Below are 14,378 nucleotides of genomic sequence, written 5' to 3'. Positions count from 1 at the left end.
CACATATCCTCTCTGAACTGCTAGAACTCACAGGTCAGTTTATCTGGTAGTTCCTCCACAGTTAAGACAAGGGAAGAAGAAATACTGTCTTTATATTCACAGAGCTGACAAGCCACTTCATCCACTATTGGTGGCACATCATCTTTCCACTTTAATGTTGCCAATGTGTTGGCATGTGCCATTAGTGCACTCTGTACAAATTTCCGCTAGATGGGTTGTAGGCATAGGACTTCTAGTTCTGTGGGTAATTGCGCATTGTCTGGGTCATAAGAAATCACCTCTCACACACCTAATTCCAAGGTATTCAATATCTTTCTCTATTGCAGACCATTGGCCTGGATGATACAGAATATCTTCCTTACAAGGATACCTTTCCCACACACTTGCCAGGAGTTACCTTCAGGGGCTAAGGGCGTGTGTGGCATCTGTTTGGCACAAACCCAGGTACTCATATGTATGTGCAGTGACTGAATTAGCTTTGTTACCAAGAACAGCAGTTTAAATACAGAGTTCAAACTTTAACACGTGACCTTCCAACCAATGACATTAGAGCACCCCAATGTGCATGTGTGCTAGAGTCCTAAAGAACTACAAGTCCCAGAATGCTTTGCAGTATCCTTCCTGTAATATGAATCGTTACAGGGTGTGTCTTTTTTCCCAATACTTTGTCAAGTGATCCCAGCTGCTTGGCTTCTTTACCCTCTAATTACAAACTGCTATCCCCCATTGTCCCAGCATTGAAGCAGCCAGGCGATAATACACTCACTTGGATGACAGCTAAAATCTTTTTATATCTCCTGCAGCTCACTCAAGGATAGGGATCGAGTATTGGTTACCTCTTCTGTCTCTTCCTCCTATTCTCTGGTGGCCCTTGTGATGGCCTTGGTAATGGCACAGAAAATGGCCCTTGTGGTAGCCCTGCTGCTTTTTCCTCTTCACCCTTTTCACCTTCCTTGACCTCTTGTCCTTCTCGTCCTCCATTACTACAGCTCTTTTACAAGGTGTCTTTTGTAAGTATTTCTTCTGCTTCTGTACGGAGGCAACTGAAACCAGTACATGTTGGTTCTCTGGTTGGGCAACTGTCACCAGGGTTGGAGCAGCTGCAGGTCCTGCCTCTGCGGTTGTAGTAGCTGCAGTGTTTGTCACATTATTGTCAGATCCAGAGACCTTCTTTTCCTCCTGAGGGCACTGAACAGTGTTGAATATGGCTTGATAGGCCTGAGCCAAGCCCCAGCATATTGCACGTGTCTCTCTGGAATTGCCAGGGTGACAGCACACCTTTTCCAAATACATTACTAGTTTTTCTGGATTCTGCACTTGTTCAGAGGTGAGGTTCAAACACACTGGAGGTGCCCACTGCTCTAGGTACTTGCCCGTACTGTTCCACACTCCCCACTACACAGAACTTTGAGCCTTTGGGCAGATCTCTGGTGATGTTCTTAATTAATTGACTGTCTGACCATAAACAAGACCTGAACCATATGTTGCGACATGCTGGCTCCAAGCAAAAGGACCAGGCTAGTTTCAAGGGTATTCAAATGTTATTCAAAATCTTTAAAATTCTCAAATGCTCCTGTAATCAGCCTGGAGAAGGAAGGAAAGAAGGAAGGAAGAAAGATGTAGGAAGGTATCTCCCCCACAGGTTATCTCTCTGAGGAGAAAAGGTGTGATTAATTGTTCCCTGGATGACTCCCAAAGCACAGAGGTGCTTGCAATACTCAATACATACAGCAGGTTGGTTTCCCCAGCCAGTAACATTACCATATCATAAGCCGATACAAGAAAGTGCCTACAGTAATAGTTTTATCCCAGGCCCTAGGGGCAATAACCATCACCACAGGGTACACATACTGTAAACGTGGTATTACAGGTGTTACAGAAAACAACCCTGAGAACAAGCACAGTAATTGTGAGAGCAAAGAAATCAACATTGTAACCAATGTCTATTAAACCAGTTCAATGAAAGTTTATAACAAATTTGTTTTAACACACTCTGGTCAGATCTGTATTTATCTCAACCCTGCTGACAACTAAGCACCACACAGCTGCTCACAAACTCCACACCCCACATCCCTCTCAGTGGAACAGAGAGGAGAATCAAAAGTAAAACTTGTAGGTTGAGATAACAATTTAATAATTGAAACAAACAAAAATATAATAATAGTAGTAAATTAAAAGAGAGATAAAACTTAAGAAAAACAACCAATCAAGTGATGCACAATACAGTTGCTCACCACCCACAGTCCAATGCCAAACCCTGATTGATTTATTACTTATTTACACGCAATTCATCAATTCCTTCAATTTCAATTCAACATACACCAATGTTTTATTTAGACAACTTCCATTAAGTATAAAAATTTTCTTAAGGTTTTGAAGGAGATCATGGCTTTTGGGAAGGAGGTTGTACAGACTGCAGTTCTAAGGTACCTGTCAATCGAAGGGCCAACACTTCTATTTTAGACACTCTTTAACTTTTTCACTGTCCATTTATAACAAGGAACTGAAGCTGTTGTCTGGGAAGTGATTTGTGACAAATAACTGAAGTAATGCTGTGTTCTTTGGTTGTGACAATTGTTATTTTTAGGGCTAAAGGGAGGAAGATAAAGTTTGCAGTTATTCTATTCTGAGACAGATTTCAGTTTAAACAGTGAAGCTGTAGTTCTGTATAGATAATCCATTTTGCAGGTCTAAAAATAGCAAGCTGACATTAAGCAGATATTTTTAATTAATGTACATCAGTACTAAGAGCAGTACTAAGAGCAGAAATTTGTGGACAGTCACATTCTTTGTAGAATGAAGGGGTCAATCAAGGAATGTGTGCATAAGCGTGCATGAGTGAAGCAAACCATATTCCTTCTTTTTATGTTGTTCCCAGGCTGGCACAGAGTTGCAGCACAGCCTTGAGAAATTCGAAAAATGTGTGTTCTGTTAGTCCAGATTAATAGGCTGTTTTGAGATATTTACACCATGGTACTGTGACACCTGATGTTGAACTTCCCTCTTTCAGGGATGTTAAGAAACAGGAGGAAGAACAGAGGTGGTTTTTTGTTTCGTTTGGGTTGGGTTTTTTTTAAAGGAATTCTTTTTCTGCATTTACTGACATTATCCCTGTAATTCAGGGGAGAACATTTACTTTCATGTGTCAGCCCAGCTGCAGAAATTCCCTGACTATAATCTGTTGCTGTACTTCTATCTTTCAAGAAAGCAGCTTTTGCAGGAAGAAATGGCAGGTATTCTAAGGATGATATTTTTTTTATTCCTTCATTCAGGCAGAGAAATTAAAACATTTACCAATAAAGCTTATGCAATAAACAAAGATGGGAATTCCAAGCAATGTCTCTGAAAGCAAATAATTACTATTATCTGCTCATCTTTGAAATCAGATTATTCATGGGAATATTATGCAGCTTAATGACAAAAAGAAATTGGAGGAGTGGGTCAAGAAACTCCTCCAGAATTTCAACACACCTGACTAGGTATGAAGGTGTATTACATGCATGTGTTTGTAGCTTAATGGTAGAAAAATCAGTTTCTTCTAGGAAGAGCTGAATTTAATAAGAATTCCTATTTTGCTTTGGGATAACATCTTTTATTGATTTAATCTCTTCCTGTACGTGCTCGCATCATATGAGATAGTTGTGGTTTTCATTTTACATTCAAGTCTACAGCATGATGAATAGTTATTGTCAGCTTTACTTCACCCTGACCAGTGGTTGCACCACTGGGGGTAGGCTAGGGTCAAGGAGATGGCCTCAAATAATCTACAATTTTCCTAACCCTATCCCTATCCTCTTTTCCTTAGAGCGTTCCTTTCTTTCTCTCCTTTTTTTTTCTTATTTCTTTTAGAGCCCCATCTATCTTGCTGCTTACTGAAGCTGGAACTCTAACTAGGAATGACAGATCACTTGATATGTCACACTTTATTGTCTGCTGCACTTTTTCCAGCATCTTCTTTCAAAACCATTACAATTATGAGGTATATGCTTCTAGTTTCTGTTTGAGAAAAGTCCTGCCTGTTTTATTAATTCAGGTATTTCCCTTTGGTTCAATGGCTTATTTACAGAGTAGTGGAATCCAGCTCTTCAAGTATTGACTCCATATGATTTATTACACAGTTGTGTTATTACTGTATTAATATACTTGTAAAACCTGGCCTTGATAGTATTTGATTGAGGCTGATTTTATCTGGAAGTTTTTGGCCAAGAATGTTACAGCTCTTCTCAGAATAAAAGTAGGTATAAATTCACTGCATATAGCTATCGACAGTTTTCAATGAGAAACCAGGAACAAAAGCAGAAATGTAACATAAAGCATGGACAGGTAGGAAAGGGAGAGAATATTAGTTAAGGAACATGACTGGTTAAAGGAGATATATACTGGGAATTTGAGACTGGAAATTCAGAAGGGTAAGGCTTGAACTGTTTTGGTGGTAAGCTTGGGAGGAAATGAACAAATCATTGAGTGGGCTGGATAGGTAAGACAACAGTGCAAAGGGCTAGACTGTGGGAAAGTCTGAGCCTGGTGAGGACTACACTTCTTTTTATGCAGCCCAGGGTAAAATTGGCTTTCTAGGCTGCATGCACACATTGCTGGCTCATATCTAATTTTTCATCCACTAGTATCCCTAAGTCCGTCTCCGTAGGGCTGGTCTCAATCCATTCACCACTCAGACTGTACTGAAACTGATGACTGCTCCAACCCAGGTGTGGGAACTTGCACCTGGCCTTGTTGAACTTCATAAGGTTCACACTGGCCCACTTCTCAAGCCTGTTAAGGTATCTTTATATGGCACCTCTTCCCTCAAGTGTATCAGTTAGATGAGCAGTGTTGCTTCGTGGCATAAAAAAGGGATCTTCAAGTTTGGTTCCATAGAACTCATTACAGACAGACATAAAGCAGACTTAGTTTAAAGAGCACATTAGTCACTCTCAGGACTGGGATTTAAGGATGTACATGAACATAATAAACAATAACTTGCATACACACTGAAGAAATAATTTTTTTCTATATATATATGTAAGCTGTGCCTAACCAGCAAACATCCTTGTCAGGCTCAAACAGCTTATGTAAAAAAGCTGAATATTAGAACAGAAGCAAAAGGGTTACTGGGAAATAAAAGAAAGATAATTGGCTAAACGTATCCCTGAGGCCTGCACCATAAGCACCACTATTTTACTGGATAAGTAAAATACCAGACCTTGTCCACTTGAGCTACCTGATGAACTATAGCTGCAATTCTAGCTGATAATCACTGCCTATAATGGTTTTGATACAGATTCTCTCTGCAGCCAATTGTTACAGAGATTAAAACTGTTGTGCAGCTAGTCACATTCCTGATTCTGAGGAACTCATTTGTTGCAGCTTTGGCCCAGACATGAGTGAAAACAGGCAAGGAGCTGTTTTAATTTATGCCACTGTCAGAGTCTCTCATGGTCTCTCTACCACTGGAGTTCCTCCCTGCCACAACCTTTCATGCTCTGACTAGGGATTTCCCATGCAAAAATATACATATGTGCAATGCACAGATGGTTTGCATATGCGCAGTAGGCTTAACATAGCTGATTTACTGTGTATGCACAGACCATCTGTGCAGCACATGTGCAGCAGGTCTAATGTGTACTGGACACATTGGACTTACTGTGCATGTGCTACACAGTTAATCTGCACACACACAGTAGCCACAGCTCTGACTGAGTTGCCAGACATCCAGATGGCCAGAGTCCTTAAATCCCTTCCAGAGAAAAAATGAGGATGAAATAAGGATGTTTGGGATTTTTTTTCTGGTGTATATCTTAGCTTACCCTTTATCCTCAAATGTAGGAACATATTAAAGTGGATACACCACCTCATCATGTTTTAGTATAAAAAAGAAATCCCCTTAGACATAGAACAATTCTCTCTGGTCATGTATGTCCAAAAAAAGGCTGTAGAAGACAAAACAGAGCTGAGATTCTCCTCTATAAACTTTTACAGAACAAACATATCCATAACAAGTGAACTACACAGGTTTCTCTCAGAGAGAGCAGCCACTTCGGATTTTCTAACCATAAAAAACCTTTCATTATGGAAATTTTTTAATTATTCAAGTTAATGCTGAGACAACTCAGCAACGCAAATCGATAGCATGTCACAGTCTCAAGAGGAGAGTTAGATATTTCAGGCCAATCCTTGCCATTTGGCTGGTTGAGATTCAGTGTCTTAGAGCACACATGCTGCTTGCTTTCCTATCATTAAGACTAATATAATAACACTCTTGCTAATGTTTCTGACAAATTTCCCTTCGATAACTGTTCCCTAAAACTAAGATGCAAACTTAAACATGAAAATAACTTATCAGACTCACCAGCATTTTCAATAATTGCTAAACACACTGGCAGTTACAATGTATGGAGAATTTATCTATATTTACTTACTGGGGAGAAATTTGAAAACATTATGTGTCTGTGGCTGGCATCCAGCTTTTCTTGTGTGCCCTGAGAGTGCACACAGGAAAGTCTGCTCAGTTTCTTCTGCATTCTAGGGAAAGGCCTCTCTTGCCTTTATTTGCATGCTTAAGCTCCCAAAGGTGGCACCACAGAGTTGTTCCTGAACGTTACCCTCAGCAGCAAATTCTGCTTACAAACACTAGGCCCAAATCACCCTCTCCAAGAAAAAACATAAATTAAGGGACCACTGAAAATAAGACATGAAACAGAAATCTGAGGTGTTCAAATGTGAATTTGTATTATCGTGCGACCCAACAGTACAAGAACATATGGCTGTTAGATTAACAAAAAAAATCACTTTTTTTTTTCCCTCATTGCACATTTCTGCCTTGCAGACATCATCAAGGTCTGTTTGTTGTTTTTTCAAGGGCAAAACATATTTAGGTGTCATACCCATAGGCACCGTGTCATGCTGTGAGGTGCACCAAGGCCTTCTCTGCTCTGTGCTGAACCAGCCCCCGCCACACAGACAATCCTTGCCTCCTCTGAGCCCCTAAAGTTTGTCAGCCTATCTCTGGGACCCCAAAGAGGACATAGTGCTGAATGAGGCCTGATGGGTGCTGAGCAGAGGGGAACACCCTTGAGCCTTCTGTCTAGAGGAGAAAGATAGGAGAAGACCTGTCAGAGCAAGCTCCGTGTGTGGCACTGGGCCTGGCAGTGCTGGGGTGCCAGGCTGCTCCTTGCCAGGCCTACAAGCACTGCCTGAGCACACAGGAGAGAGCTTGTTCTACAAACTTTCTGCTCCCTTCTCTTCCATCCTTTCTCCTCCTTCATCATCTACTACTTCATCTTCCTGCTGTTCTCCTCTGGTTCTTCTTCACTTTCTTCTGTAATAGTAGTTTAAATTTCTTTCCCCTATGGGCTACGGGGAGGCTCCACACTGGGCCCCCGTCAGGGAAGCTCCTTAGCAACTCTCCTGTTCTTCCCATAGGCTTTGTAGCCACCAACATGGATGGAGCCTGGGCTGGTACCTGGAGGCCTCATCATCCATGTGGTCACATCACCACCTTGGGATTCAAGTACATAATCCCTGAGATGACAGGTAAACCAAGAATCACAGGGGCAGGACTTGGGGCTGGAAAGGGTCACAGCGCATCTTTGCTTCTACTGAGAAACCGTAGAAATTTCACACATTGCAAAAGGCCAAATATCCCATCGCAGACAGCTGCTCTGCAGGTCCCCAGTACTACATCCATCCCTGCATCAACAAGAATAGGAAGGATGTGGATCCAGCACTACACATCTGCAGATGTCCCAAGATCAAGACCAATGCCACCCCTGGACCGAGTGAGTACCACTTCTCCAGCCTTTTTTCCAGGCAAGAGAAGCACACCTTACTGTTGGGGGTACAAAATCTGTACAAACCAACAAATGCTGTCCACCGCTGCCTCAACATTGTTCCCATAGACCAGTGTCATCGACCTCATCTGTGAGTGCAGGTAGGACATGGGGACACACAAGAGTGGGGCTAGGGGATCACATATTAAGAGGACATCTTTTAAGTTCTGGGTACAGATATATACCTTATGCATCATCAGTGCAGGTACATGGGGACAGTCAAGGATATCCCCCTCCCCCACCCCATGATGTTCGGTTTACCTACTGTCTGGGGGAATTGAGTACTTGGGTCCCGGGCTGATGAACTGTTCCATGATGAGGATGTGTGAGCAACGAGACATGCACAGACACAGCACAGTCCTTTCTAGTCCAGTGGTCCCAAGGAGACAGGTTGTTTGAAATAGGTTGAGTATGATCTGCAATGTGCAATTTCTGTTCAGGGAAATTTTTAAGCCTTTTATGCACTTATGGTTTTGTTAACACTAGGTAATAAAACCACACAAAATCAGACAAAAAGCCCACCATAAATGCAGATGACTGGGCACATGTGAACTGCAATATATTGCAATATGCCAAACACAGAGAGGCTCTCACCCCCTCTCGGTTGTGTGGCTCCCACTCTTGCACCCAGGACATCTCTTGTACCATGTGTGATGCAGGAATTTCATATATATGGACCACAGCAAGATTACCTGTGTCAATCCATTTACTAAATACTAGTAAAGCAAAATTTCTTTTGTAGATTAAAAAAACAATTTCTAACATTTTCCTGTACCACAAAGGACTGAACATCCAGTATGTTAACCCAAGCTTCATTTCCCTCTGTGTGAGGCATTAGATCATATCATTGGGTCAGAACCAGCTTGGGGATGTGTGTGTGTGGAGGGGGGAGGGGTTGAGTGGAACCTCATGGAGGTGACATGGGACACTATCCCTCATAGCAGGCCCCTGGAGCACACACAGAGAAACCCCAGAGCAGCTGCCAGTCAAAGGCAGCCTGGGAAAGCTTCAACGCACCACACCTCCTGGAGCCCCTAACCCAGTCTCAGATTGTCAGGGACAGTGAGAACATTGCCCCTCACCCTGGTCTGGAGCCCCAGAATGGCCAGTGGGCTGGAGGTCCCACCTGAGACAGGGGGTGGCCATAAGGACAAGAGCAGATAAAACCAAAGGCATATGCTCTCCACACAGTCATGGCCCTGCCGTCTAGACATGTGAGAGCTGGACTTCCACAAGGATCCAGTGGTAGCTGTATTATAATCTTTCTCTCTCTCTTCTCTCCTTGCTTTTTCTTCTCTTTCTTTGCTCCTTGATGTTTTGGGTATCTTAAAGTTAGTGGGATTTGATCCTGCTAAATTGTGAGGGTTATGATGCACTGGGTCAGTACTTTGGTGGAATGCTTTGTTTGATTGTATGCTACCCTCTTAACTTTTGCCAAGTTCTCTTATTTTCTCCCCTAAATTATCAGTAAAGACACTTACTGAGAAAAAGTGTGTGGCTTATTCTCTTTACGCTATCTCAAGGTATTAAAGAACCCTGTATATTTTTAAAAGTAAAACCCGCAGATGAGCTTGCAATTCTGGGGATGGGGTGCTATATTCTGCCCATCCTTTGCAATAGCAGCTTTTATTGTTTCTTATTATTCTAACTTTTTTTTGCTCTGCTCCTTTTAATTCACCTAGATCTTGATATAATTTTAGTTAAAATACTTCCATTAACCAAAGGCATTTCAACTCAAAGACAAGGGCACCTGAGAAGGAAAACGTCTGCTCTGGGTTTCACTGTGAGGAGACACTGGCAGTAAAGGTCTTCCAAGGCCCATCTTCAGCTGGAGGGCAGGGGTGGAAAATAATGTGGAAAAGCTCGTCAATGGAGATAACGATGCGTGAAATGGACTCGGCTGGGGAAAATTAGTGTAATTTACTGCTATTTATTCAGATAGTGAGAAAATAAAAAAACTACCTGCCCACTCTCCTTTCCCCATGGGAGTTGCACCCCACCGCTGGCAGCTCCTGCCTGGAGCCATGCTCAGGTGCTGCCTGGGTCCACTCTAGCATGGGTTCCACTGTCACAGCTCCCTGAAAGACTATGTCCCTCCTCCAGCAGTGCCCTCCAAAAGCTATGGGGGATGTCCGTTCACTGAGGACACAGTGGGGATTGAGTATCGTGATCCTGGGAACTTTGCTTATTGCCTCCTACTGTCACACCTGCCCTTCCATCAGATGAATGGGCACCCAGACACTGCTGGCACCATCTTCGGACTAACCATTCAGTTGTTTGTGGAGCAGCCATATTGCCTAAGGGGCTCTGCTGTGGCTGGGCATTGGGCTGCCGTGGAACTGGCTGAGTGCAGCATGGGGCAGCCCCACCCAGATTCTCCACACAGAGACCTGCTTGTGTCCCCATGCACAGATACCCAGTACAGCCCTTTCTAGTCAAATGGTGCCTGAGGACAGGGATTTGGTCACTGGGCTGAGTCTGGAATGAACTGCTGACCGTGGAGCTGGGAGAGGCTCCTGCCTCGAAGGGCCTATGAGAACTGCCCGCTCCAATTCCCACCCCTTTGCCTAGAAACCAGGAGAGAATCGTTTTGTTATCACCACTTAGCCAGAAGGGAAGAACAGCTCCCCAGAGATGCAGTAGAATCCCATCGCTGGGGGCAATCAAGTTGCAGTTGGCCGGGTGCTAGATATTCTCCTCCAGGCTGCCTTTCTCACACAAGGGCTGCATGGACCTTCCAAGGTCCCTTGCCATCTGGGCTCTTGCATTTTCAGACTGAGTGTAATGATTCTTTCTCCATAACTGTTGGTGTTCTGGCGACTTGCCTGTGGAAATGAGGCCCTGCCCGTGTCAAGAGGTGATGCAGAGCAGCTGTGTTTCTGGGTGCACCCTGGTGCGCAGATGCCACCCATGTGCATTGTAAAGGAGGATGCTGAGAAGGGCTGTGCCCTTGGGGGCCAACCTACACTTGTGGGATGTTTAGCCATAGGATGAAAGCGTGCAAGGTGGCACTGGAATGCTTTCACAGCACAGTGCTTTGCTCTGGTCAGGTGAAACAGCGCTGTTGGAGATGTCAGTCTTGCTCACTCTGTTACCTCACTGTTCTCCCCTCACCTCACCTTGCTGTGTTTTGGCTGAGGCGTAGCCATGAAAAGGAGAGAACCAATGGTCTCCACCCATGCACACCCATGCATCCCTGCAGCAGAGAGTAAACAGAAAAGATCTTTGGAGGTATCTGGTTTTATTCAGGAGGCATCCGAGGTAATAAAGCAGCTTTGTAGAGGGAATGACGAAGTCCGAAAGTGTAAGCAGGTTCCCGGGCCTTGATCAGCGTCACCTGGAAGGGGAAAGTGTGAAGAAATAAGTGTGACAGTGATGCCTTGTTCTCCAGACTTGTCCTCAAGTGAAGGCCAACCAGCATAACACATTGTGGACATGTTGCCTTACTTTTCCCACGCTGTAGTCTGCTGGCCCTGGACGCAGGGTCTTGTCAGTAAGTTTAGTTTTTAGTCCCATTGTGTACTTGGGAGCCCTCTTTTTGTAGACATCCAGTTCCACCTTGGAGAATGCCGCAGGACCTGGTGTCTGTAAGAGAAGCAGGGAGGTTGATGGGTAGAAAAAACAGTGTTGATTTTTGCCGAGCCCCCATGTGGGCTGCACTGCTCTAGGTGGCTGGATAGAGAAGTGGTGTGGGAGGCACAGAACCTTGGGAAGGAGGGCACCTCCTGTTCTCCTGCAGAGACAGATTTCCCAGAGGAGAAGGGAGATTGCTGTTAGTGCCAATGAGCTGTGCCCCACCAAAGCTGTTAGTGTTGGAAAGCGAGGGACTGCAGGTGTCAGTGTTGCTGGTAAGAGCAGAGAGCCCGGGGCCCCATGGCTTCTCAGGCTTTGCTGCAGGTGCAGGGAAGAGTGTGTTACACAGGGCTGCAGCAGCCACTGGAGCCCTGCTGCCCTAAAGAGAGCAGCTGAGCTTCCACTGCTGCTTCAAGAGAGCAGAGAAGCACAGCTCACCTTGGCCAGGTCTTGAAAGCAGCTGTTGTACATACTCTTCCATCTCATGGAGTAGCATGGCTCGGCATGGGTGTAGACTGTGTGGGGTCCCAGCAGCCTGGGAAGGGTGTAGGCGCCAGGACCTGGAAAGGGAATGGGAAGAGAGCATGGGTGAGTCCTGTGGGAAAGGGAGCAATGCCTAGGTAGGAGAGAATCAGTCTACCAAACCAGCTCTGATAAGCAGGATGGGTATCCTGTCCCTCCTCCCAGTGACTCTGCCTTCTGTTGCACATGTCATACACTGGCCATTCAAAGCCAGAGTGCTGGTTCTTCTGTGAGATGGGAGAAAGTTGGTGCTCCTGGACAGCAAGAAGCTTGTCAAGAGCATGCTACATCCTGTCATCTAGGCTTCTTGCTAGGCCTGTTGAAGAAGCTGTGCAGCAGATGTTCTCTGGAGGACACATAGGCAGTTCCCAAGTTCCCATACCTGGTGTTTGGAGAGCATCACTGAGCTTGTGCCGGAAGACCATGGACTGTACTGGTGCATTAGAGTAGACATGTTTGTCAGCCTTTTCTGTGGAATAGTCACCTGAGAGAGAGGAAAAGCCGAGAAAAGCAGTGAAGCTGGGTACCTAACTGCAAGCCAAAGAGGAGAGGTCAGGAGGAGGTGTTTGTTTCCTGTCTGGAACCCTCTGAAGCCCATTCAGAGGTGGTTTTGTGGCACAGGACAACAGTAAGGCCTGGAAGAAGGGCTGCAGAAACGGTACTCACTAGGTCCAGGGGTGACCTCAGACTTGGTTTTGGGACGTCCAACCAGGTGTGCTGATGGAGGCACATATTTCCCAATCTTGGTGATGGAGGGATGGATGAAGTAGCGAGGACCTGGAGAGCAGCTTTCTGCAACTGGACCTTTGGCCCCTCTAAACGTGTATGCAGGGGCTTTGTCTCTGGTGGGATCGTGAGACGCGTGACCTGGGAAAAAAAGCCTGTGAAAGGACATCTGCCTGCAACTGCACAATGAAAGGCAGTTTCTAAGTGGAAACAGTAGATGTGCTGTGCCTCCCCCACACCTCCCCATGATCGTTGGTTTACCTGTTGTCCCAGGGATCCAGTATTTAGGTCCTGGAGTGCTGAATTCTGCCAGAATGGGGCCACGTCGGGGATGAGGCCTCCAGGTGCCCACCCATGGTCCCTCCATGTTGGTGGCTACAAAAACTATGGGAAAAACAGGAGAGCTACCAAGGGGCTTCCCTGACAGAGCCCTGGTGTGGAGCTTTCCTGTAGCCCAGACGGGCAAAAAGGTGAAACTAACATCACAGAAAAACGTAAAGTAGAGAAGTAGGAAAGTCAAGTAGCAAATAAAAGAGGAGGAGGGATGGGGGGGAGCAGCAAGTCTGTAGCAAAAATGCAGAAAAACCTCCCTGCTGTGCCCACGGGCAGATTTTGCTGGCCTGCCACACAGCAGCCTAGGACCACGGCATTTACACAGCAGCAAGATAGTCTCAGACACGTGTGCTCACAAACTTGCTTGCCTGGAGTTTGGCACTGGCTAGGTGGGATGCCCGGATATAACCAGCGAGGGACGCCAGGTCTTCGGTGTCCTCATAATCTATTGCTAGGTGGATCCATCATCGGTGATGTGCATCACTAGGTGACATCACAAAAGGCCACCCTCACCCAATGAGGGCCATCATGGGGTGAGGCCCATTGTGATGTTGAGGATGGCTGTTCAGCTGTTTGTGCAGCAGCCATATGGCCTCCACTGTGGCTGGGCATGGGGCTGCCGTGGAACTGGCTGAGTGCAGCATGGGGCAGCCCCACCCAGATTCTCCACACAGAGACCTGCTTGTGTCCCCATGCACAGATATCCAGTACAGCCCTTTCTAGTCAAGTGGTGCCTGAGGACAGGGATTTGGTCACTGGGCTGAGTCTGGAATGAACTGCTGACCATGAAGCTGGGAGAGGCTCCTGCCTCAAAGGGCCTATGAGAACTGCCCGCTCCAATTCCCACCCCTTTGCCTAGAAACCAGGAGAGAATCGTTTTGTTATCACCACTTAGCCAGAAAGGAGGAACAGCCTCCCCAAGGACTGGAAGAGTTAAGCAGTCTTTATCTCAAACTTTGCACTTTTTTTGCTTTTGCCTTTCTATTCATTCCTCCATCCAGCTCTGGAGGGAAAGGAGTGAGTAAACTGCTAACGTGGCTTAGCTGCTGGTGAGGCTCAACCCCTGAGTTTCTACCCATCTTTAAGCAACAGAGTAAGAATGGCCTTCCTCTGTGGTGAATAAATGTTGTGAGTTAGCCGTAACAACCGCTTGCTGTGCCTGCAGTCATTTGCAATGGGAGATCCCCGGAACTGAGCTGGGAAGCTGATAGTGTCCAATTCCCAGATTGTCCTTTGTATCTTTTGATGTTTTTCCAAGACATCTGTGCCACAATCTTACCATTAGAGGGGCAGGAGAGAGCAAAGCTTTCATCTCAGTTGCTCTGGTTTTTCCATTTGAAGGACCCCAGTGTCTGCATCACTCCTCAGATGCTCCTGATCTCTTTGAGCAGGTTTGTC

The 14,378-nt window shown here is 45.5% G+C and overlaps 1 protein-coding gene and 1 long non-coding RNA gene across 4 annotated transcripts; one reads left to right on the top strand and one right to left on the bottom strand.

The window, feature by feature from the left end:
* Window positions 1-6,892: 6,892 nt before the first annotated feature.
* On the top strand, window positions 6,893-14,126 carry LOC135415943 (uncharacterized). The gene is made up of 2 exons (XR_010431351.1): window positions 6,893-7,530; window positions 7,665-14,126. It is a non-coding gene; the product is annotated as an uncharacterized LOC135415943 (long non-coding RNA).
* On the bottom strand, window positions 11,051-13,478 carry LOC135415942 (ciliary microtubule associated protein 1A-like). 3 transcript variants are annotated; one of them, XM_064658503.1, is made up of 7 exons: window positions 13,349-13,478; window positions 12,909-13,031; window positions 12,588-12,788; window positions 12,304-12,405; window positions 11,838-11,959; window positions 11,274-11,411; window positions 11,051-11,163 (listed from the first exon to the last, which is right to left on the bottom strand). In XM_064658503.1, exons 2-7 carry the CDS (start codon window positions 13,012-13,014, stop codon window positions 11,068-11,070), a joined length of 765 nt encoding a protein of 254 aa, XP_064514573.1. In that variant the 5' UTR covers window positions 13,015-13,031; window positions 13,349-13,478; the 3' UTR covers window positions 11,051-11,067. The 3 variants fall into 3 exon arrangements, with proteins under 3 accessions (XP_064514573.1, XP_064514575.1, XP_064514576.1); XM_064658505.1 differs by having other exon boundaries at window positions 13,337-13,455; XM_064658506.1 differs by lacking the exon at window positions 13,349-13,478 and having other exon boundaries at window positions 12,909-13,331.
* Window positions 14,127-14,378: the final 252 nt, after the last annotated feature.

Source organism: Pseudopipra pipra, chromosome 6 (genome assembly GCF_036250125.1).
Source record: "Pseudopipra pipra isolate bDixPip1 chromosome 6, bDixPip1.hap1, whole genome shotgun sequence".
Lineage (NCBI taxonomy): Eukaryota > Metazoa > Chordata > Aves > Passeriformes > Pipridae > Pseudopipra > Pseudopipra pipra.
The sequence above is the reverse complement of the archived record's forward strand: the minus strand, read 5'-3'. Positions and strand labels throughout refer to the sequence as shown.